Raw genomic sequence first — 25552 nt, forward strand, 5'->3', positions numbered from 1 at the left:
GGTCTTTAAGAGGAGGCTGGATGAACACCTTGCTGGGGTCGTTTGACCCCAGTACTCTTTCCTGCCATGGCAGGGGGTCGGACTCGATCTGATCAGGTCCCTTCCAACCCTACTAACTATGAAACTACAACAATAGGTGGGGTTTTCTAAGGCACCAAAATTATTTGCACTCGCAGGTTATTTGGGTGCTTTAGAAAATCCCACCCAGGTCGTTACCACCCAACTTGGATATGAACCAGTGACCTAGGCATGAAAGCATCTCTTGTCCCTGTCGGATCCAATTTCCTAGTTTCTACCTGCACTGAAATTCAATATTCGACAGCAGAGATCTATGATTTACCTCACAAGAAAATTCCCTGTGAACAACAGTTTAGTTTGGCTGCGGATCTTTCAGGCACAGAGTTAATAAATTGCAGTGGTGCTGATTATTGTGTCTATTAGCCAAGTTATTCTTTCCAGCACTCTGTTCTGCAGAACGTAAGTGATTATGGTCTTTGCAGAAATAATCGATCACAGGAGCTAGGGGGAGAGCGTGAGAAAAATCTAGCAGTAACTGAAAAGAGTTAGCTTTGATGTAGCTGCAGATAAGCTGCATGCCACTATGCTCGTTCAGAAGGACTTTCAGCCTTCATCTAACTTTAAGTTATTTTATATGATCTGTTGTCTTTAATCTTCTAATGTTCATACTTTAAAGAAGTGCATGACAGTTTGCTCATTGCTTTTTAAGTCACGTAAGGTGAAGTTTACCCCTGGTACCCAAGGTGCAAGAAGCAGTCACATCCCACTCAAGTCTTGCTCTAAAGCTGAGGTCAGCAGCCTACAGCCCAGAGGCCGGATCCAGCTCACAAAGGTCTGATTCAGTTGGGGTGGTGGGGGGACGATGCTGATTTAAAGGGGCCATGTTAAAGCAGCTGTTTTAAAGCAGGAATTTAAATGGCCCACATTAAAGAGGTGATTTTAAAGCTGTTGTGTTAAAGTGATGATTTAAAGGGATTGCACTAAGGCCTCCTGCCCTGTGCCTTTGCTGCTGAATTTGCTGTTATCTGTTGGCATTCACTATGGCTTTTGGAAGCACCTGGTAAGCAAAGGGGGCACAGAGCTGGTAGGGGATCACAGCAGCAGGGGATTTAGGTCGGGGGTGTGGATTATAATTGGCAACCCACAGTAGCAGCTGAGTCACAAGCACTTGGCCCACTGCTCTGAAAGATTGATGAACCCCATTCTGAAGATATTAGTAACTTGCACTGGTCCTGTCCCAAAGGACTGATTTCACTCATGACAACAAACAGACCAGTGTCACTGGCATCAAAATACTTTTGATCTTCTCATTAGGGTCACTGGTTCCCCCAACCTTGCTCAATGCAGGCTGAATTCAGGAAGCAAAAGAAGTTGTATCCATAAAAGTCACTATATTGAGCTCAGTCAGGGCCTATCACTTTTCCAGTCAGAAACCAGCTATGGGTACTGGGAGTGCCCTGGCCAGGGCTCCTTCTTATGGGGATTTATAGGTTGTATCTGGCCTTTCCCTACAATAAGCTTTGCATCCTGCTCAATCCACAAACCAGCACGGCCAGGATCAGGGCCTTTTGCATGGAAGCTTACAGAGTAAACAATAGGGCTGTGCGAACCTTTGGAAACTGATTCAATTCGGAGGAGATTCAGCCTGATTTGGTGGCCAAATCTCTGAATCAGAATCAAATCAGGAGACCCATTAAAAGGTCCAAATAAAATTGGAAGCTTCCGAATCAATTTAGAAAAGATTCAGAAAAGATCCGGAGATTCAGAAGGCAGGCATACAGGACACAGAAACTGAGAAGAGGGAGGGGGAAGGGGAGGGGAAGACTGCTCTGATGTTGACATCTGTAACTGACCTGTGACTGTGATTTTTCCCTGAGTTCTCTTCCAATCACTGTGCTCTGGGGGAGTGTAAGGGAGTGAAGAGGCTGCCGAGCCTGGGTGATCCCGGCGGTGGCGGGACCCGGCCCGACTTCCGGGTTGCGACAGAGGGCAAAGGCCGGAAATTTCCCCCTTACAGGAACCCGGAAGCAGCCGGTGCGGGAGCAACCCGGGCTGGCATAAAAGGAGCGCCGGAGGCACGCAGAGGGGCGGTGGATCCGGAGGTGGCGGTGGTGGGAGTTGGCGGCGGCGGGAGTCGGCGTGGGCAGGAGCAGACTGCAGAGGATCCAGGTGGCATGGAGGAGAGGACGGACCTTTTGGGGCTGGCAGAGCCCCAGACAAGGTAGTTAACCGAGGGAGGCAGCAGACGCCGGCTGGGAGGAGCACCGGGAACACGGGAGCTGCCAGTACTCTGATTTTCTTACAGACTTTCCTTTATGACTTACCGGACGATGACGGTGGAGCAGCCCTGTCAGTGAGCTTAGGACTAAAAGGGACTAAAAGGGAGGGGATGGGAAGGAGCACTCCACTCCCTGACCGACGAGGAGCCTAGGCACACCTTGAGGGCGGGCATGAGTCCGCAGGTCCCTCATCCGTAACAGGCGTTTGATTGACTGTGTTTATGTTGGTGGTGCAGCCCAGAGCGCGTCACGCTGAGGACTGCTCCAATAGGATGATCTTCCTGGTGGATCGGGCGAGGGTGTAGGGGAGGAGGAGCCCTCAGGACCCCAGGACCCAGCGGAGGATGAGAGTCTCATTTTCCGGACTACACGTGCCATAACATCTGAACCCAATAACATATCATCGAAGTCGTGGCAGACGAGACCGGCGCATGGGTTCGTTGAGGCCAGTGAGTCTCTACGTGTATCTCCCTACTGGGGGTCCCCCGAGAGGAAGTTGACCGGCGACGGACGGAGCCGGGGCAAACAACTCCCTCACAGGGAGGGACGTAGAAACAATATATAAGGTGTGTGAGAAGTGATTAGTGCCTTTTGTGAGCTGTCTCTCTCTTGGACCAGCAGCGTCTGAAATGCTCTGGCTTGGTATCTAGTCTCTTAGTAGCTAGCTATTCTTTCTTCTGTGTTTTTCTTGACAGTGTGTCATCACTGTGCAGAAAAGCACAACATACATTACAGACACACACACATTTTGCAGCACACCAAACATTATGAAGCGTGCTGGAAAGGCAGGTTCTAGGTCTTCTAACAGAAGAGGGAGAGGGGGCAGAGGGAGAGCTGCAAGTTCCCCCCGGCAAAATAGATGCACCTTCTTTCCTGGCTGCAATAAGCCTTCTGCTGCTAGTGGGAGCAAGGAGGTGGGAGCAGTGTCTGTACCTGCAGCACCTCCACTAACACCAGTAATAACCACCATCACCTGCATGACAGTCTCCACCCCAATTTCAGTTCTCAGCATAAGCCTTCCAATGCCAGAGGAAGAGCTGGATCTGGAAGCAGCAGAGCTGAGTGACATAGGTAAGGAAATTCTGGGGAAGGAGGGGGAATCTGATTTTGTGCTCCACACCCGTCTAAGTTCCCCTAGAGGCAAGTCTCTTCTGGAAGGCACTTTGGAGGAGGTTGTGGGGGCAGGTGGCTCAGCTCTTCCTGTCATTGCACCTCTGCCTGGTAAGGAGGGGGATATGGCAGGATCCCCACCCTCAACCCAGAAGCGGTTAGGTAGTGTAGTGTGAGATCAAAGCCTGCACCATGCATATAGGCTTGGTAGTGCTATGCTGGTTAGCACTACAGATGAAAGGGACTTGGGGGTCATTGTTGACCTCAAGCTGAACATGAGCCTTTAGTGTGATGTTGCGGCTAGTAAAGCGAGCAAAACGCTGGCTTGCATCCATAGATGCTTCTCAAGCAGATCCGGGGATGGCATTCTCCTGCTGTACTCGGCCTTGGTGAGGCCGCAGCTGGAGTACTACATCCAGTGTTGGGCTCCGCAATTCAAAAAGGATGTGGAGAAGCTTGAGAGGGTGCAGAAGAAAGCCATGTGCATGATCAGAGGTCAGGAAAACAGACCTTATGATGAGAGGCTGAGAGCCATGGGGCTATTCAGCCTGGAAAAGCACAGACTCAGGGGTGATCTGGTGGCCACCTATAAACTTATCAGGAGTGCTCATCAGGATCTGGGGGAATGACTGTTCATCAGAGCCCCCCAAGAGATGACAAGATCGAACGGTCACAAACTCCACTGTGACCGGTTCAGGCTGGACATACGAAAGAACTTTTTCACTGTCCGGGCCCCCAAGGTTTGGAACAGACTGCCACCTGAGGCGGTTCAAGTGCCCACTTAGAACGCCTTCAAAACACATTTGGATGCTTATCTTGCTGGGATCCTATGATCCCTGCTGACTTCCTGCCCCTGGGGCAGGGGGCTGGACTCAATGAGCCTCTGGGGTCCCTTCCAGCCCAAATGTCTATGAAATTTTGAGGTGGCAGATGATCCCAAGTATGCTACCTGCCAGCACTGCTGAAAGCAGATCAGCTGCGGCAAGGAAGTGAAACACTTCACCACCATGACAATGCTGCTACATCTTAAGAGGCAGCACCCCTTTGCCCTTGTTCCTCCTCAGCCTGGCACCAGTGGAGGCATGCCTCAAAAGAAGTCCCCCTCTAGCTCCAAAGCCCCCTGTCCCCAAAAAACAGAGACAGGCCACCCTGGATCAGTGAGGGAAAATCAGAGACAAAGGGGGGTGCATTCCCAAGGTTAGCAAGGTCACCCAGAGCATTGGGAAGATATTTGCTTTGGGTGGCCAGCCCTTCTCCTTTTTTCAGGGTTCGTAACATTTCTGGAGCTGTAGCTGTAAGATCCAGGAATGGTGATGGTTTTGTTGTGGGGTGTAGTAACTGCGGGGGTACTAGAAATATGTTGGCAAGTTTTGCATTTCTTGTCATGGCATGGTCTGGATCCATTCGGTGTGTTTTGGGTTATAGGAAGTTTGCTTCTGGTGATAAAGTTAGTGAGGTTTGGTGCTTGTCTGAATTTACAAAACACCTTTCACAGATGAGCCTATGAAATTCACTTCATCAACCTTCTAGATACAAAAACTCATGGACTCAATATAGACATTGGATTTAGGACACACTGTAACCTACCTGACATCTGACTCCCCAGGTACCTCTTTACTTTTACCTGCTACATCCCTTTCCCCACCCCTCCCAGCCTGTCTCTCACCCCCTGATGCCTCAATTTACATTTTCACTGACTGACTTTCTTGCATATCAGCCCAGCCTCTGTCTTCTTTACTGTTCATTCCATCCAGGAAGAGCACACACACCAACTGCAGATGCTTAGCCTGACTAAAGGTTTTTAAACCTGAAAGCTTGTTAAGATATATTTCTCCACATATTTGAGTTGGTCTAATAAAAGATATTAGATTGACCCAAAGAACCTCATCTGCCTATGTCCTTAGATCAACACGGTTACAACCTACACCCCGTAACATGCACAAGTGATACAAGTTTTGCTTTCAACAGTTTGAGGGGAACTTTCACAGAACCCCCTGCACCTATCTCCTTGGAACTTGGCAGGCTTCATGCCCTACAAAGGGGCTACCATCCCTGCTGTTTGCATCTGAATCAGCAAAAAATTACAAAGTTATAGGTATTTTAGTAATTCGCCATTATAGTCTATGGCCAAATCTCTGAATCCAAATTGTCTACTTGCCGCTTTGCACAGGCCTAGCAAATAGCCAGCCAGGTCCACAACTGATACAGCTCTGCTGAAGTCAGGCGGGCTGCATCAGGGCATGGGCGTATGGGAATGAACAAAGCAAGTTAAAATGAGCAGGGAGTTACTTCAGCTGACACACAGCAACTCTCCATGTGCTTGCTCTTATCCTGTGCTAAGTTACAGATAAACTGTAGTAACAGCCCTGGTGATCTATAGGGGACAATTACCACAGACTGGCTTTCACCTAGTGCAGGGGAAAGGTGAGCATACAGACTCCCATGTGTTAGCTGCTCCACGGTAAACCCCACCTCTTTTAAACTGTCTGCCATTTGTTCATTTGTCCATATACTGGTACTCATTTTTACACCAGGCAAAGGTCTGGCCTAAAGTCTGGCAGAGGAGAAGAGCATTTCACATGTAACTGAATTCCAGAGATTTCCATGCCCTTGTTTTAAACTAGAAATGTTGAACATACAGTGCATGGGCTGGATCAGGCCCACAGGGCTCCTGGAGGGGTCAGGAATCTGGGGACAAGGCCCACTACTGAAACCCAGGGAAAGAAGCCCTGGTGGGGTGTGTTTCAGGGCCAGGGGTCAAAAACCAATTGAGTTAATACCTTTGACTCTTGGACACAGATCATCATAGCACCACTGCCAGGTCCAGAACCAGCCCACAAGGAGCCCTATGGTTCAGATCCAATCCAGAGGCACAAACCAGTTTGATGCCCTTATTTAAAAATGTATGTATGGTATGTTTTAGTTCTGGTAGGTTCTGGCATTTGCAGCTGATGGCTGGTGGAGCAGCAGAAGAAAAGTCTGATGCAGGGGGAGGGAGGGGATTACTGGGCATGGAGAATAAATTAGAATTGTACCAATACTGTACTACTGGAGTTCTTCCCTAAATGTGATCAAATAGATTTGGCACAGGGCTGACATAGGATCCTCAACACATCCACAGGCCAGGCAAAGGTAACACAAGCACAACTGACTGCTGGAGCTGCTAGCAAGGTCAGACCTGGGACCTACTGTGCTAAAACCACAAGCCATGTCCCACTCATGCCACAGGATTGCAGCAGGCTAACTGATATACCAATGTGGGTTTTACCAAGTACCTCTTCCCTTCTCACCCTGATCCCTACCAGCAAGAAGGACTTGGAAGCACCTATGTCTCAAAAAGGAGGGCAGGCTCCCTTCCTCCCTTGTCTGAGGCAGTTCAGCATCTTCTCTGGCACTTCAAGTACATTACAAAGTTAAATCAACTAGCCCCAGCCTGGGTGCCCAGAGCACCATATTCAATGAACAGTGCAGAAAGGAACCAGGCTTTGTGTCAGCTGGTTCCCAGCTCTGATTTGTCATTCCCAGGCACGTGCCCCTCTTGGACTCATGCATCAGGAGGCTGGAAAAGGTTGCTGGCAATGACATTTTTAAACAACCATCAGGAAAAGCAAGGCGATGGGGAAGGTCAGCAGATTCAGATGAGCAGCCCTGACTACGAGCAAAACCATGGAGGGCTGTCCTCCCACACCTCCCCCTCCACCCAGAAGCCCCTGGCTGGTACTTACCACCAAGGAACTCCACTTAACCGGCTCACACTCCCTTGCACCAGCAGGCAGGAGGAGCCTTCCTCACAATACCAAGGGAGAGCGCAAGGAAGGCTTATGGCAGAGGACTCTTTACTCTCAAGAAGGCAGGAGAATCTGAGCTCTGACGTGGGTCAGGCATGATGCAAAAATAAAAAACTGCACCTCACAGGCAACAAGATTTCTAGTCTTGCTAGAAAATGTCCCATCGACCTGCCTTCTGCAGCACTGCAATGAGACCAGGACTGAGAATCTGAAAGCAGCAGCCAGGACTTATGCATGTAATTCCCATTAAAATTGCAAGGAACCCTTGGGCTAAGCATGAGTCAACCCTGCCTCAACAGAGGGCATAACATGGTAGAAACATGTTATAGCCAAGAGCACCATGCATGCTGATGACAAGTACCTTAGTACAAGGTGCCTGAGATGGCTGTCAGCTATGGTAGTAAACAACTGACAAACCTCTTGGAATCTACAATGGATTAGCTTTTTATTAAAGCATCAGTCATTGTTTGTTAGCTCCTTAGAGCAGCGGTCAGGAACATATGATGCCTGGGCTGGATCTGACCCTCTGAGCCACTGGATCTGGCCTTGGGAGCCACAGGGCTTTGCTGCTGCCCTTATCCATGTTGGGGCTGGGCAGCAAGGAGCTATGCTGGGGCAGGCAGCTGGAGGCTGTGCCCTAATTGCCACAGCTTCTCCCTGCCCCCTGCTTTCCTGCTGTAATGGTGGAGAACTGAGCCAGAGTCAGGTGTATTCCAGCTAAGCCTCTGCTGCCTCTGGGGGTGCAGGGAGCAGAGAGAAGCAGCAGCAGTGTAGATGCAGCATCCAAGTGTCTGGTGCCAGCACAGTTTCCCACCTGTGCCTCTGCTGCGGCCTGGGAGCAAGGGTCTGGGGAGAAGCAGTGGTAGCAGCACAGGCACAGTTCCCAGCTGCCCAGCCCTGGTGCAGCTGCCCTCTGGTTTGAAGAGGCAGTCATGACCCAGCCAGGGAGCAAGGGGCAGGGAGAAGTGGGAAAAGTGGTACCAGTACAACTCCCAGTGCCCTGCCCCAGTGCAGAAGCAGCAAACCCTCCTTGCTGTGAAACGCCACCAAAGCCACTCAGCCTATATTGGACTGGAGCCAGATTGTTCCGGTCCACGGCTTGAAAAGGTTACTGGTTCCTACCTTAAGCGTATGGTTGGATTCATCCACTATCAACTTTCACATCTACCCAGGAGAACTTTTACAATTTTTTCTCCGATGCCTGATGAAGGGTGTTTGTGCCTGAAAGCTTGCAATTAAGGAATTTTTTGTGCAAAAATCTTCTTGGTCTAATAAAAGATATCACCTCTACCATGAGCCCTGATTGCTTTTTCCTCTAGACCAATATGGCTACAACCTGGATACCTGGTTGGATTCATGTCATTTTCACACTTCCATATGAAAGAAGCCCCTATTAGGAGCACAGAAACCTCAAGGAGATAGCTCTTAGAGCTTGGGGAAAGCTGGCTGGGGTGAAACTGCCGCGAAGTGAAAAAAAGGACAGCTACAGACAACAGAAAAGTGCCACCACTGGCCCATAATTTCCTCTGAGGTGCAGTGCAGTGATCCTAGTGCCTTGCCAACCTTCCCAACATATCCAGCTTCTTGCTTATTTTACTCTCCTGCCTGTGATAAGTGCTTTAATTAGCTGCTGTGAGCTGAGATCTTGGCCCATTAATCCAGCCGACAATTACCAAGTAATAAAAAGAATGCAAGATACCTGAGTCAGCTTTATCCTGGAGTTCCCTCCTTCCCACAGCACCCAAAGAACAACAGCCCAAGACCTGAAAGCAATTACTGCCTTCCCACAGCCACAGAGCAGATGCAAGGCAGGCTGCCACGTATCCCAGCATCCTGCAGGATGGCTGGGTGTCCCCACGAGAGCACCCTCATCAAATGGCAATGTGGTCCTTCAGGAGGAAACACCAGCCCTTAACAAGACAGCATCAAGGAGAAACAGGTGCTGCAAACCAGAACCCCGCCATCAGCTCGCCAGGATATCAAAAGCCTTTTGTCTTTAATACATCATAAACCCTGACTGCCATCCCACTCTGGTGCTCGCTATATGCCCCGAGTTATCAGCTGGCAAGCAGAACCACACGGTGGCATGAAATGCACCACACACGTGTGAATGATGGAAGAAGAAACCCCAAAGGATGTCATAACATTTACGTAGGTTGGCAGAGATGCCAAAGCAGGGTGTTGAGTTACCTTCTAATTCCCAACACTGCTCCTATGCTGCCAACCACAGATGTTCAAAAAATTGCAAGTCAGCCCACTTTTCACCTGCTAAAACACTCAATCAGCTTTAAAATCCTAATAATAATAGGTCAGAGGCTCTTTATTCACCCTCTTATTTCTGAGTCCTCAGGGGTTGTGCTTCCACACTTTTCTCTCGCCCCACAAGAACTAGAAACTTATTCTCTTTAAATGGAAGCTAAGTTTCTTATATGGTGAAAAGACATCAGGAGCTGGGATTTTAAAAAGCCCCAAGTATTGCTGGACTCATGAAGTCAATAGTCGATAGACTTAGGATCTCAGTAATGGGAGCAAGGGTGGCTTGATTCAGGGGACCTGTAGCTGCAGTTGATCACAGAGTAAGAGCTGAAGCTGTATCTACATAGCAGGCTACAAAAGGAAGGGACCCTCCTCAGGGAAAAGCAATGCAGTATAAAAAAAAAAAAAAAGCAATGGGTTGTTCTGCCATTCTGGCAATTTCCAAGTGACCACAAGGAAAGGGATGTAGCCACTGACAGGTCACAGGATCAGCTAGGTAAGGAGCTTCAGAAGCTGAACACCACCACTAGCTTGCATTTCATTTGCCCTGCAGTAGGGAATTGGGAATGAGGGCTTTTAACAGCTCCTGTGCAAATTAGGGGATACCTATGCCCATGTGAAGAGCATCAGTGCCAGGCTTAATACTCCTTCAGTTCTATTTGAGATCCAAAGTGATGCACAAGTGGAAACTGGTGCAAAAGAGGATTTCAATCCCTATGAGGAAAGGCTTTGATCCCTTCCCACCACATGGAACAGCCATAGAGGGAGGAGAGGTTGCTTGTTCCAGTAGATTGGGCATCTGGGGACATGACTTCTATTCCCTGTTCTGCCACTAACATAGTCTGTAACTTTGGGCAAGTTTCTTCCTCTCTTTGCACCCAAAGTTCTTGTCTTCTACCTTTTCTCTCTTCCTTATCCATAGATCAGGAGTGGGCAATTATTTGGGCCAACAGGCCACACAGGGAGTTTTGATGAGTTCCTGTGGGCCAGGTCAGCATGGCAGGGACAAGATCAGGAGCAGAGCTGCCACTGGAGGCAGGCGGAGCAGAGCAGGACCCAGCTGCAGCCTCACTGGAAACAGCCCTGCAAAGCTGCACGTGCTGGCCAGGGCTGGGCTCTGGGCACCAGCAGGAGCCCAGTGCAGGCTGCCCTGGCATGACTAGGCAGGGCTTGGCCCCATGTGGGGTGCCACAGGGCACAGCTATGGGCTGGATTCAGCCCATGGGCTGTATTTTGCTCACTCCCGATTTAGATAAATAGCAACTGGGAAAAAGACTAATTGTCTCTGTATAGGGATCAGCCTGGTGGGATCCCAATCTCGGCTGGGGCTTTGGTGCTACTGTGATATATAGTTCTGGGCCACATTTACTGGGGGATTTTCAACCAGGCAGTGAACTCCTGCATATGTCTAACCCACAGGCTGTGAGCAGTACATGATACTGATGGCACCCAATCCTCCAAATTGTAACAGTGTTGTTCAATTTATGCAACAAGCAACGTTTACAAGCTGCCTTTTGCCATTTCTAAGCTAATGAATCTGCAACCATAACAGAGAAGAATGAGGAACTAGGAAAATGCCAGGAGATAGGCTAGAAGGCAGAGTCCATCCCAGTCCCACACAAGTGCCTACAGAGTGCAGAGCTAGAGGGCATGACACCTGTTCACAAGAACTCGTCCCTCTCACCCAGTTTACCAAACTTTACCCTGGTCCTTGCGAATCCATGTCATCCCTCATGCCTCATAAAGTTCCAACCTTTCTGAAGATATTTAACTGGAGGCCAGGCTTGAGGGAGATGAATAAGAATGTCCTCTTTTTGCAAACAGAAGACACCCCTCGTGAAAGACCGAAACATCCTCGCAAGAGACTGTTATCTGCTAATGGTGAGAAGCGTTAAAGGAATGACACATTTTGGACGAGCTGCCAGGAAATCAAAGACTTCATTAGTCAGATTTGGACTTATCAAGCTGCTTCTTTTTTTTTTTTTAAACAAGGGCTTTGTCCAGCTGAAGGGAAACATATTCATTTATTGGTGTTGCAAACTGACAACTGGCTAATATGTGATTCTGCACCTCATAGAAAGGCTTGTAATTGAATTATCAAGTGGATGTTTGAGCCTGGCTGCAGGAAGGAGGCTGCATGGCTCTCTTGTGAACCAGAACACGATCAAGGCCTTTGGTAATAATTAGATCAGGGCTGTCCAACTTCAGAGCGGCTGGGGGCTGCTTGCCACATGGGTCACAGGACCCCAGCCATGTGCCATGGGAGCCACATGTTATGCAGGCTCCAGGAACCCCTACTGCATACAGTCTGCCTCTGCTGCACAAGCAGCCTCAGCCCACCCTCCCCACCCACCACTGCTTGAGTCCCTGCTGCTATAGCCACATAGTGAAGCCCTACCTCACATCCCCCCCAGCACCACTTCTGCATGGGTGAGCTGCGTGACCTTCCCTGACCTCTGCTACTGCAGCCATGGAAAAACCTTGCCTCATGTCCCCACCCCTGTGGTGTGGGCAGCAAGCTTACTGCTATGCTGCCTGCCCCAGAGACTCCAGCTGCTACCACACCATCAGAAGCAAAGCAGGGAGTGAGGGCTGTACAGGAGCCCACACGCCTCACTTTAACTCCTCGCAGGTTGGATGCAGCCCACAGGCCACTAGTTGGACAGTCCTGAATTAGATGATGAACAAATCCAGGAACCTGACCATTCAAAATAGAGAACTGCTTAAAACTTACAACTTTCTACAACTATTATACTGTACTATACTACACTTCCCCTTTCTGCACTTCCCCCTTTCTTGACAGAAAGAAGTGTTACCAATTGGTGCTGGCAGCAAGCAGTTTTGTGAATACTGGAAATGGGCAGAAACCAGTTGAAAGAAAAATGCACCATGACCAGCTGGACATGGTGTCAGAGAAATCTTTGTACAAGGCACTGTCCAGCCTTCAGATCATGACATTATGAACACGCTTGTTAAACATGAAATAGACCTTGCTAAAGAATTCTGTATAAAGGGACATATTTTATAAGAAAAACTTATATAAAGTGAAAGCAAGGGGCAAATCTGAAATGTGACTTCTATACTACCCATTTCTAGAACAAAAATTAGACAAGCTCAAAATGAGAAACACAAAGAGGTCTTGGCCTTATTTATGGAAGCCTCACAAAGAGATTTTGGATAGGAAAACTTGGGTACCCCCAGCCAAGAGATCCCACTAGATTTTAGCTTAAATTGCTATCATGATGAAGACTGCATATAAAGGACATTGCAACATAATATCACAGTTTGAGGTCAGATATACACATTTGGCTTCACTCATAGTGGCCGCATCAGCATGGAAATGTGAGAAAACAACTGATGTCCTGTTTGGGACAAGCACGAATGCTGCCAGCTCACGTAAGTGATTCTTGCAATGAAAACGGGGAACAAAACTGAAAATAGACTGCCCTTCTGGCACTGCCAATGTAGACCTGTCTGAATTGGAAAGGAAAAATTACCTCTTTTTAGTGGACAGCTCCATTTGTCTTTTAAGTGAGCTGTTTGTTGTGCAACACATTAAGCAGCAATATCACAGCACATTACAAATCACTGTGTGCTCAGCATGGGATTCCAGATGAGCTAATAACAGACAACAACCCACAGTTCATGGGCGACTATTTCAGGAATCCTCTTTGACATGTCAGTGCAAATACAATGTGCATAGCTCATGCTATGCAGAGCCAATTGTTGTCACAGAAATAAAAACAGTAAAACTTGCAAAGAATTTTACATATGGATATAAAAAGCCAGCTGTGATGGATTGGAGACATCTGTATTTTGCACTTTTAGACCATCCCAGCATACCTTACAGTGCTTCAAGAGGGACATCAGTTCAGAGAGAGGTGAATAGGAAAATAACAAGGGTTAAATTTTCAGAAGTGTCTAAGTCCCCCTGACTTTCAGCAAGACTTGGGCTACTCAGAAAGAAGTCACATGTGAAAAAGGCACTGATGTGCTTTTGAAAACGTTACCCTGAGCCCTTAGTGCCAACATCTGAGAGCTTCTCAAATCAGCAGCACTCACCTGAAGTTGTTTCAAAAGATTCACCTGGCAAGAGACTGAAATGAAAAGAACAAACCAACTGCACAAAACAGGTGCCCCATGGCTTGGGTGATACAACATTGGAATCCACAGAGGAGCCACTGACAACCCAACCATGTACTGGTAACCTCACCCTCACCAAAGCTGAACATTACAGCCACTTTACAGGAGACATGCAAACAAAACAAGGAGGACAATGACCATCTCTTGAAGACATCCAGAGTGCCAGTGACTGCTCTTGTGCATGGACAGAAGTAACAAGAACACTCACCTAGTCACTGACAACAAAAAACAGCAAACGCAAGCCGTGTGTTGAAGGGGCTGATGTAATGGGTCACAGAAGCCAAACTGGCCTGAGAACAAACTCCAGCTAAGATGCTGAAAAGTCAGATGTTGAATATCAGCAACAGATGGATGTTCAATCTGAAGCTTCTGGGGGTGGGGGGGAGGATGAGAGGGGAGGTCCAAGGCATGCCACCCCTGCCTCCCACCCTGGATTTACACTTGACTGAGATGGTGGTTTTTCTTATTTACATCCAATCTACCAATACACAATACAATTCAGAAAGGAGAGAGGCAACCGCAACCACAACCACTGGAGTGCAGGAAATCTGCTTCTTCCGAGTGATTGGGGTATGAGGCCTTGGTAATTTCAACCCATGCTTGAAATGGCCAAGGCCCAGGCAACAGTTAGCTCTGCCTCATGCCAGCCCCTCCATCTGGCTGACATCGGCCCCAAGGGGTCGAGCTCCTACCTTGGCTCATAGGCCCCTTCTCTTTGTTGAGCTGCTTGAGGCGTTTCTGGTGGGACTTGCCATTGTAGTGGATCTGTGCCTGGGCAGCTGAGTTCAGCTGGATATTGCAGACCTCACACAGTGTGAATGACTGGTGCTTTTTCTCTCGCTTCATGCGCTGCTCCGACTGGCTCGGCGGGCAGCTCGCTGTCTCCACCAGGCGGATCCCATTCTCAGGATGGTGAGAAGGGCTCAAGGGTCGCTTCATGCCTATGGGAGGAAGCACAGACAGCCTGTGAGCAGGTCGGGCACTCAGACTGTAAGGGCATGGAAGTCAGGAGCAGATGGGCCAGGAACCACCCAGCACTGACATCTGGTGGGTTCAGGTTGGACAGCTGCAGTCTAAACCCAGTCTGGGTTCCCAGACTGTCTAGATTCTCAGCCTGACTTACTTTGAAAGAGAACAGGTCTGACAGCAGCTCCCTAAAGCAAAAGGGGCAGCATTTAATGACTCTTTGAGTTACTAAGTTAGGCTATAAGCTGTGGAGAGTGGTGTCTTTCCCAAGACTACAATGTGCTCAGGATGGGGAGAGAGGCCCCTTTTCCAAAATTCCTGCCACCAGCAGTGATTCTCAAGTGAATTACGGGACTCCAGACACTCTGAGACGATCCTGTATCCTCTGTGCAAGATCAGGCAGACATGCGTTTGGACCTTAAGACCTTAATCTCCCCTATGAACACCTGTCTGTTCAAAAGGCAGGACTTACAGCTTCCCTCGTAGGTACCCTCTGCTGCTTTGCCACATATTTGTGTTCTCCCTTTCAGTTCAACTGCTGGCTGGGGAGTTTGGGGAGAGTTTGGTCATGTTTGATGGAAGTCAGGAATCACCTTTGCTCCACAGACATGCTGGGGTAGGAAGCAGAGAGCCAGCCTAGCAGGGAGGGAAGGAGTCAGCCAGCCCTTTAGAGGGTACATAAGGGGGAGCTAGGAAACTGCTCTTAGAGAGGTTCTGGGTCAACACAATCTCACTGACCTGCTGCAGCAGTGAGAAACTCTGCCCTCCAAGACATAATCAGTCCTGGCTCCAAGGGAGTGGCCTGTCTCCAGCCCTACCCGGGGGCTGGTGGAACATTCATAACTCATGAAATTTGGGCTCGAAGAGGCGGTAAAGACATCCAACCCTTGTGATCGCATTACCGCTTCATATAACGTGCCTGGGAGCTGGCAGCTGGCAGCTGGTGTTTATAATATACACAAACATACTGTACATACTGCCAGGGACAGCACTGGGGGTTAAAGAACAGCTGGACAGGCAGGCTCTGCAGGTCACAAGACAGACCCCAGCTTCCTGGTAGCCAAATGTGTGATTGACACATGAAGGAAATACTGTAAGGGACCAACTGGCTTAGCAGCAGGCACTGCTAGACCAACTGCAGGCCAACAGGGACAGCACAGAGGTGGGAGCTTTAATTCACCAAATTGTAGTCCTCTGAGACTCTCGTGATCAGCTTGTCTGACTTCTTGTGTCAAGCAGATGAAAGAGCCTCAAACCAGTGTTCTCTGCCTTGAGCCTCTTGCTGGTTAAGCTTCAGTTTAAGAAAATTTGGCCATGTTGGGTGGAGACAGTGTGATAAGAAGTCATCTCCCCTCATGTCTGTACACTGCCCAGCACAGCAGAGCCCTGTTTTCCACTAGCCCACAGGGTTCACTTTAATGCTGATAATGATGACTGTATCACTTGGAAAGGCATGCAGTCCTGATCTCAGCATCTAGAGTGATAGGCAATTTGCCCATCTCCTTAGGTGTGATACTAGGGTTTTAGAACTACTTTCCTGAAAGATGTTAAGAGTCCTGTTGCCACTTCAGTTTACCTGTCAACACACATCAATGAGACCCCCACAGCTGGGCTAAATACACACAGTCAAAAAGCCCAAGGCTGAATCGATTCAATCTTTGCAGATTAGTCTAAAATGTGTAGATTGAACTGATAAGCAAGTGAACAGACATTCACTTTTGATTCCTGAAATGCAGCCACATACCTGCAGTGGCCCAGGCCAGAAGCTGGGGAGCACTAGAGCATGACTCTGCCTGGCTGGAGCAGACAGCTTAGGTCAAGGCTGGCCAGCCCATCTTGTGAAGGCGGGTTTGCAGGGGAGGTGCAAAGCATCCTGGGATCCTGGAGTTAACTTGAATCTGGAGGGAATCTGGGACAGAAGTTCAATAAACCAATTTAACCTAAATCAGTTAAGTCTGATACTACATCCATCCAGGTTTATCATAAACTGGTTTCAGCAATTTCAAAAGCGGTTTATATATACTGAACTTCTGTTGTGTTACAGATTTGAACTGATTTCTGATCACTTATACTGATTTATGTGTAACTTCTGTCCCTAGCCCTGGTGCCCTGTCAACACTGCTCTCATTATGGACATAGCTTACTATTATCCAAAACTACTTAAGCCCACCAGGCCTTTCAGCTGCTATCAAGCCCACCTCACTCTAGGCTCAGACATCTTTCCAGCCCTTGATCAAGGGCATCTTCTTGGTTTCAGCCTTTGCTTTTGACTCAAGGTCCTTTCCAGCTTTCCTGGCAGGGCCTCCTGCCTAGCAGACTCCTGCACAGTGGAGGTTTGCACCTCACACCTGTTGCCACTTTCCCTTCTCCTAACAAACTCTTCTCTTCCAAGAACGAGCTGCCCTTATACTTCCCACCAGGCTCCATGTCTGGTCACCTGTTCCCACCACAGGCCACCTGCTAAAATTCCTCCCTACCTGAGTAGTGTGAACTAAACCTAGTACTTTTCCTCTTGCTCACTGATGTGCATCTCCATTAAAGGCAATGGGAGGGTTTGAGCAAGACCCCTCTGCGAGTGGAAAAGAAGAGGTTCTGTAAGGTGATGTTGCTATAAGAGCCCAGGGGCAGTGATCAATTTGTCAGGATTGAGAGGCAGTATATTTCTCAGCCAATTACTGGCCCTTTCCTGACCCAAACCTATCCTGGAGAATCACACACAATAAATAGCTTTCTATATAATTTAGGCATCCAAGATGAAACTCAACAGAAAGGCAACAGGCAGACCTCACAGACCAGGCCAGCTCATCAGGCCTGCTAACCAGTGACAAGGGGAGCCCACAGCACACACTCTGCAGGAGTGTGCGCTCACAGAAGCGCAGTACATATGAGCAGCCTCAAGATGGAGCAAATGCTCTGTTATCTGGTTGGTTTGTTTTTTTTTTCACTTGAGAAGGCAAAAGTACTGAGGTGTGCACACAGTTGGAAGCAGCTGTGGGTTAAAACTGTCTGGGGTGTTAGGAACACTCCAGCAAAGAGCCCCCACAAAGCTGTGCCTGTGACCCTGTCCTAAACTAGGATCAACGGTGACAGAAGTTTTTCCTCTTCTCCCAAGGACACAAGAGCAGGAACAGAGGGACCCAGAGGGAGCAGTCTCCCCCACCAGCGACTAACCACCCACAATGGCAGGCGGTTAGCCCTGTTCCCCCTCCTTTCACACACGGACTCCTTTGCTGCAACCGAGCTGGCAGGGCCCTCCATACCCTGGTGCTAACATCCCATTGAAAACATGGCACAGTTCACACTACCTGAAGCAAATGTTTCGTCTGCTCTACAAAATCAGGCAGATATTGCTGGCTTGGTTAAGTTCAAACCCTAGTTTCCGGTTTTTCTTTGCAAGTACCAGATTTAGTTTTTAAATGAAAGATGAGAGTCTGTTGCACTCATTTGATGACAAGACCCATGACCTTAGGCATGAGTCTGTAGCGTCTGTGCCTTCATACGTTTTAGAGACATTGGGTAAAATTATCAGACATGCCTATGTGATTTTTAAAAGCATCTATGCAACCTTGTCTTAATGACGATTTCTCTTGAAAATGGCACTTATGTACATTGAAAATTTGAGTCAGCACCACAGGCAACGACCTTTCCACAAGAGGGAAAAACCAAAAATACAGGCAGTCCTTGACTTACAAGGTTTCAAGTTACAATGTTTTGCACTTACACCTTTTAAAAATTGACACCCTGTTTCAACTTTATGATGTCAGTTTCAACTTTACAACGCTTGACCCGATGCGCGCTGCATTGCTCATCTCCCTGGAGAACATCTGTCCAAACTTCCTTGGACACTTTCTTTAAGAAAGCAGACACAACTCCAGAAAAACTTGCGCCCAGGACTCCTGAGAAGACTCCAGCCAAGAACCCTTCAAAAAGTTCAGCAAAGTCACCTCAAAGAAGTCCTTCCAAATCAATATGATTGCTATTTACAATATAAATACATTAATGTAGCTATATTACTCATCTATAATTGATCAAGTACAAAATTCTGGGGTATTTTTAGTGAAAATAGGGTATTGAGCCTTGGTTCAGGAAGGAATCCCCCATTTATAACATTGTTTCTTATGAGAAAATTGGTTCCAAGTTGCAAGGTTTCAACTTAAGATGCAGTTTTCAGGAACCAATTGTGTCATAAGTTGGAGGACTGCCTGCACTGGCAAACAGTGATAGATGTGTCTCCATAGAATAGCGACTGAAATCTCCTAGAAAGGTTTCCACTTCCCCCTTTCCCAAAAGGAGAAAAAGTCAGGGAACACAGCAGCATCCAGAGCAAGTTTGGACTGCCAGAGAGCAAGAATGTTGTCTGTAAGTTGAGGCAGTTCATATCAGTCAGGCGGGAGAGGAAGGGCTTATGTAGAGATTTTGTGAGAGCAAGCTCAAGAGACAGATGAGAAACAAATAAATTATAAAGACTGGTAGAAACCAAATGAATCCTGGTCTTTGAGCGGCTCCCTGACTGTACTGTGCGACTTCCTTACAGCAATTAGGGGCAATTACACAGGACAACATTTTGAACTGCACGGTAACTGGAGTTAATGAAAATCTAAATTATGAAGTGGATCCTAGAAAAGAGTACAATGCAACACAGCACAACAGAATTGGGCATGTCATGCAGCAGTGAAACAGTTGTCACTGTGTATACCACGCCAACCCAGTGTGAAACACTGAAGTAAATGCTCATTCTTACTAGCCTCCCTCTTCCACTGTTACGGATCTGCTACTAGTTTAGAGCTGCTGGACCTCATCCCTTCCCTCCAGCAGCATACTTTTCATTCCATATTTCCAAGGTTCCAGGGCCCCCAAATGGCCCAACCACCAGCCTGGGCTTTGACTGCTGCAAACTCCCACCTGCTTTTGGGGCTGCCTTTCTTTGCAATGCAAAGCCTTGATACGTTGAAATGCTGTCACAAAGTCACCAGATCTCTCTGGAAACCCTTTTAATTCCCCAGAAGGCAAATGCAAACATTTCCTTTAAAAGTTATATTTAGTCAGAAGTAACAGAAAGTTTTTATGAGCTGTTAATTGAACTGAAGACGAAAGACAGGACCCACAGGGGAGGAAAGTGACCCGTATAGCTCTGCTGGGAAAAACAGCCACTGTGTTCAGTTTTTCCAAGCCAAGGTGTAAATGGAGCTAACCCTGGTGTCACTATCACACTGCCTCATTAGAGACATTCGCTCTTTTCATCTGGCTGTGAGCTTGAAACGCAAAGCGTGCCTGTGATCATTTTTAATGTTGCAAATTTTAAATGAACTCCTTCACAAAAATTGTAACTCAAAATATCATCTTACTGTGTGGGAATGGATGGAGACAAAGCTTGACCACAGCTAAGCCCAGTTCAGAGCTTGACAGATACCACTGTAGTCAACCCCAGATGCAACTTAATTACAAGAGAGTTCAAAGGCACTCAGAGCTCTAAGCCAGAGTACTCAGAGGGGGCTGTCACTTTGCTCTTCCTCTGGATGTAGTAGATATACTGGCTCTTTATACCCAATATAGACTCAGGAAGGCTGGTCTACACCAGAATTAAGGGGCACTCACTGAAGCTAGTGGGAAGCAGGTTTAAAACTAAAATGGGAAAGTTTATGCACAACATATGGTTAACCTGTGGAACTCGCTGCCTCAGGAGGTGGTAGAGGCAAGTAGCATAGCCAGGTTCAAAAAGGGACTACACAAATTCATGGATAATAGATCAATTAATAGCTGTTGAACAAGAATGGTTGGAGATGTTTCCTCTGGCATCTCTAAACCAATAATGGTGGATGCTAAGGAGGATAATGAATAGGGGTTAGACCTTTCTAGATATATCTGATTCAATGTTCTCCCTCTGCAGCATTCACCCCTGCCCCTGTAAATGGCAGGATAATGGGCTACATGGACCTTTGGTCAGACGCAATAGGGCAATTCTTATGTTCTTACTGATGTTCTACAGCTTTAAGTATACCAGTGGAGCTAAAAATGTACAGTTCCTCTAATGTGAATGCAGTTATATCAATTTAAAAGCAATTATGCCAGAACAAGAGTATGTTTATTCATATACTATAAAAAGAAAATGTGGTTTTCGGACAAGGCATCTTTACACTTGCTCACTTATGTCCATCCTTGGGGACATGCCATTTGTTCAGTAACCATGTCACAGCCCTCAACCAAGTAAACTAATCCAATTAAAAAAAAGCAAGTATCTGTAGACCTGGCTTCTGAGTTTTTAAACATTTGGTGTTTTTTACCTCCCCATACTAGAATTCTTTCAATTCCAGGCCAAAATTTTAAACAAGGGACACCCCAGTTTAGGATCACTACATTTTTTTACATGGTTGGATGTTGAAAAGTATAGCACAATACTAGGGGATTTTGGAAGACCTATGGGCCCCCTGTCCCCATGCAGACATAACACAAAGTGATGCACTTCTAAATAGTATCTCTTTCCAGGAGATACTTTTCTGAAGTACTACGATCACTTTTGGAGTGCTTCAGAGGGCACGTACATCTGCAGAGCCATCCCTTTGAAGCATTTCAAAAGTGTATGAAACACTTCAAATGTTACACCTGTCCACAGCCTTAGAAAGTTAAAATCAAGTTAAGTTTTGAAAAACTTGCTTCCAGTGTTAAAAAGAACACTTCCTAACTCCTGACTTTAACACACATCTCTAGCTATTTCATGGTCTTTTCCTTAAAGCTCTCTTGGATTACATGAGAACATTCATTTCAATGAAAAGAAAAGTTATAGACCCTGTGAAAACACGGCCACACCCCCAAAGGCTCCAAAGATAAGAGGTAAATAAAAAAAGAGTGTAACATTGAAATATTTTCACAAATCTTTTGATTTTAAGCCATTCATTATTTTGGGAAGGGTGGAATCTGCCTTGTATTTTAAGGTTAGCAATGCCAAGGACTTCACTATTCAGGCATTAAAAGCAACAAGAATCACCGGAGAAGTTGCCCCAAACTACAAAATCATGCAGCTTATCACTGCAAATAAAAATACATGACAATCACTAGCATCAAATGCATGGAGATTGGCAGCAGAGGCATGTGAGGATCCTCAAGGGCAGGTGGCCATTATGCAGGGCTGGAATAATCGTTAGTCCAGCAGCCAGCAAACAGATCCTGGATCAGCTGCTCGCCTCTCCTCTTATATACAGGAGCTGCCAGAAGCGATTAGCCTGGGGTTGGGGAGGGAAAGGGGAGGGTGGTGACAAGTGATTGAAAACGACGTGCTCTCTCTATGCATCTGTCGGACTTATAAACCATAAACTCTCTCATCCACTTTAGCTCCTCCTGCTTTTGTTTCCTTGTGAAAGGGACTTTTAATATTTTTTTTTCCATTCTGATGATTTCCTTCTAGGTTTTGGCCTCTTATCTTCCTTGTTCATTTCCCCCCCACCCAGTCACCAGAACCTCTTCATGATCATTCCAATTTTTTCTTCCACATTTTCTTGTAGTTTTTAAAGGAAAAGTGAGAAATCAGAATCTCGGTGGGGCAAGGAGGAGGTGAAGAATTAACCGCACCAGGTCTCAGAGCTCCACTGGCAAAAGTTTTCAAAGTGCTGCACAGTAGTAAGAAAGGCAGCTGCAAAAACAAACTAGGCCTGCAGGAAGTTTGAGAGAAAGCCGGTAGCCCAGGTCCCACTAAGCCTTACCTTTCAGGCTCAGGTGACACCTACAAGCAGTAGGCTTAGGGGTGAATTTCATACCCTGGGGAACTGTACCTGCAAACAGGGAGTTTGCCACTGTCCCAGTCTGGAGCTTCAATTTCTATTTGCACACAGGTATGTTCACACACATGCGTGTGCATGAACACACACATATGCACACGCACAAATACCCTGGAGATTCCTGAGCGCCCCCAGTGCACCTTCCTGTTAAACGAGATGCCTGAGTCTTGCCCCTTTTAGAAATGGTTCCATTCCTCCTGCAGTCCTTCAGTAATAACATGTCTACTACAACTATGCTGATCCTTCAAGGTACCTGTACTGGGAACACAACACGACCAGGACTAAGCTTCAGAATTGGTAAATCTTCCCAGCTGGTTCCAAGCCCCTGGCACCATGCTGGTGATTGATACAACCCTCCTTTCTGGGGTGAGAGCTTTGAATAAACAATTGCTGATGGGTTTCACCCCAGTGGGTAAGGGGTGGATTATCCTGATTTTACAGATCAGGACCTGAGATGTGCAGGGTAAGTCCAGTCACTTGTCCCAGGTCACTTGTCCCAGGTCAAGGGGAGAATTTGTGGCAGAGCTGCAAATTAAACCCAGGTCTCCCAAGTCCCCAGTCCAGAGATTGATCAAACAGACATTCTCTGCTTTCTGTCCCCTGAAGCCCACCACAGCTTTATATCATCAGCATCACAGCCCCCAAATTCCCTCTTCAGTATGCAATAGATACCTAACCCAAAGCACAAGATAGGAGTCTGGGACCAAGGCTGCATGACAGCACAATGTAGGAAACAATGTGGGGAGTGGGGATCTAGGCCAACAGCCCCAAACCCAGCAAGCACTCATCAAGCACTCAGCACAAGAGCTCCTGCCCATCTCAGCTGCTGTGGCAAAACACATTGTGTGTGTGTGTGTTTTCAGTGCCCTACTATATTTTTACTATGATTACAGCTAGAGAAGCTGAGCTAAAATTGGAACATTATCTGGACAAAATATCTCAAAAATCTCCATGGTCTTTAAAAAAACACCTCTGATTAGCTCAAAGCTCCCTATCATGACTCTCATTACAATATTTAAAATGTCTGCTCTAATCGCATGCACCCTTGTCTCGTTCACTTAACTTCTTCTGTGCTGCATGTGTTCGTTCCGCTTCTCAGGTATCAGGCCTGTAATTTGGTGCCCACCGAGGTCATGCACGTTACCTCTAGACACTTGCATTTTTACATCTGATGGTGGCAACACATCCCACAGCAAAACTATCAGGCTCCAGGGATCCTACACATGTCAGTCACAAAACATGATCTACCTCCTCCAACGTACCACGTGCCCTCATGGAAACTATGTGCGTGAAACTGAACAACACTGTGCTCCAAAATGAACGCTCACACAAAAATGATAAAGGACAGAAACGCCCCATAACCAGTAGAGTACACTTTTCACAGAACAGCCTCCCAGCCCTTGTGCTCAAGGGCAACCTACGATGCACCTTCAAAAGAAGGAGATGGGAACAAAAATTCATCATTTTCCTGGATGCCAAAAAATAGACGTAACACAAGTAATTTTCTTTTTCCCTTTGAAAATTCTGATTTCTTTTACATAATTTAGTTGATCTAAATCAGCTGTTTTTACTTGGTCTGCAAACACTTCAGGTAACTTCTCCTTGCTCCAGAGGTTTACTGCCCACTTGGATTAGGGTGCATCTGCTTCCTGCCCAGACCTGAAGAAGGGGATTTTGTGACTGAAAGCCTGTCTAACATCTCTCCCAACAGTGCAGTTGGTTCAATAAAAAATACTGCTGAACACACCTTGCTTTTTCACATATTCCCAGGGCCATTGTGGCTACAACAAACACTACTGAAAAAGTAAAACTGACACCAGGACACAGGGGCCATATTCTGTCAATGTACCACTTATGTCCACTTTGACCTTGATATGGATCCTCTGCTATAGGTCAAAAGGCACCTAAAAAGAGAATCAGGTAGTTCTCCATGAGCATGAGACCTAAGAACTTGCCAACAAGATATCTGAGCATCTTACAGCCACTAATGGCTTTAACTTTCACAGACTTCAGAGGAGATAGAGGAGCATTCTCTTCCTTTTACAGAAGGGAAATCAAGATACCAAGTGCATTAAGTGAACAGGAGGTCCATGGCTGAGCCAGGGTTTGAACACAAGCCCCCGGAGTCGCAAGACCAGGGTCTTATCTCATTACTGCAGGGCTGTCCAACAGGAAATAAAAGCCACAGGGGAGAGAGGGAAGCCCAGGGGCTGCAAATTAACCTCATGTGGATCATATATAGTGCAAAGCCATGAGTTCAACAGCCCTCCATTACAGCATTCTTTGTCTCCAGGAGGGACACAGGGAATCTTGTTTCACAGGTGCCTGGAGGGGATGTTTTAAGGAAATCTGCTATTTAATTTGATTCCTCATACTGTTTTCCCTGGTGCAAATGACAGAATTTCCACCTTCACCCAACAACACTAAGGTCTCAGTTAGAACTTGGCAGTGTTTGCTTCAGCACTCATCTGTGTCTTAAGCTGCAAATGACAGTAAGTCTGGGGGCAGAACATAAAACTAGTCTCTGACTAATGGCAGATGGGAAGAAGTTTCCTTGGGCGCAGGTCACTCCAGAGCTGCCTTCTGCAGGGTTGCTTACACTTTCCTCTGAGCAATTGGAGCTGGTGGTTGTGAAACACAGGATACTGTGCTCTTGGAGCTTCCAGAAGGACAATGCCTATGTCACAGCTTCTGGTAGTCAGATTTCAGACACCTTCTCAGGGCTAACAACAGGCCCTGTTACAGGTGGGCAGGCATCAGTCAAGCATGTGGGTTTCTAGTCCCAGGGAGATCAGAAATCTCCTCCCTAGCACTATGGATGACAAACTAGGCAGTCAGACTCCTGACAGGCGTGGAAAGCTCCCTGACAGATGTCTAAATCTGTCTGAAACAGAAGAAGGTCAGAGTTCCTTGAACGCTACACCACCAGAGAGCCTCATGTCAAGGCACAAAGCACTCCCTTACATACCTCCTCCCCACAGTGATGCTGGCCGGATGCATCTGGGTGAGGCCACGACAGAGCACAGGAAGCAGAGGCTGAGCTTCTTGGTGCAAAGGACCCAACACCAGCAGCCTGTGAAAGGCGAGTATCATGGTCTGGGATGATGGCAGGGAGCAGAGCAGGGGCTAGACAGGGAATGGGCAAAGAAAGGTGCAGAAGACAGAGCTATAGGAAGAATGTGGAAGTCCTACAAAAAGGGGCATCAGGGGGAAGACTAGACTC

At 47.2% G+C, this 25552-nt stretch overlaps 1 protein-coding gene across 3 annotated transcripts in view; it reads right to left on the reverse strand.

Annotated features, from left to right (window-relative positions):
- The window catches only part of LOC109320353 (zinc finger protein 385C-like), a 235576-nt gene that overhangs the window by 132954 nt on the left and 77070 nt on the right, over positions 1-25552 (reverse strand). For all 3 annotated transcript variants that reach the window (XM_019550414.1, XM_019550413.1, XM_019550412.1), the window contains exon 2: positions 14287-14535. In XM_019550414.1, coding sequence (XP_019405959.1) covers positions 14287-14535 — 249 coding nt within the window. The remainder of the gene's footprint in view (positions 1-14286; positions 14536-25552) is intronic.

The sequence above is a fragment of the Crocodylus porosus genome, unplaced genomic scaffold (genome assembly GCF_001723895.1).
Source record: "Crocodylus porosus isolate Cpor-Errol unplaced genomic scaffold, CroPor_comp1, whole genome shotgun sequence".
NCBI lineage: Eukaryota > Metazoa > Chordata > Crocodylia > Crocodylidae > Crocodylus > Crocodylus porosus.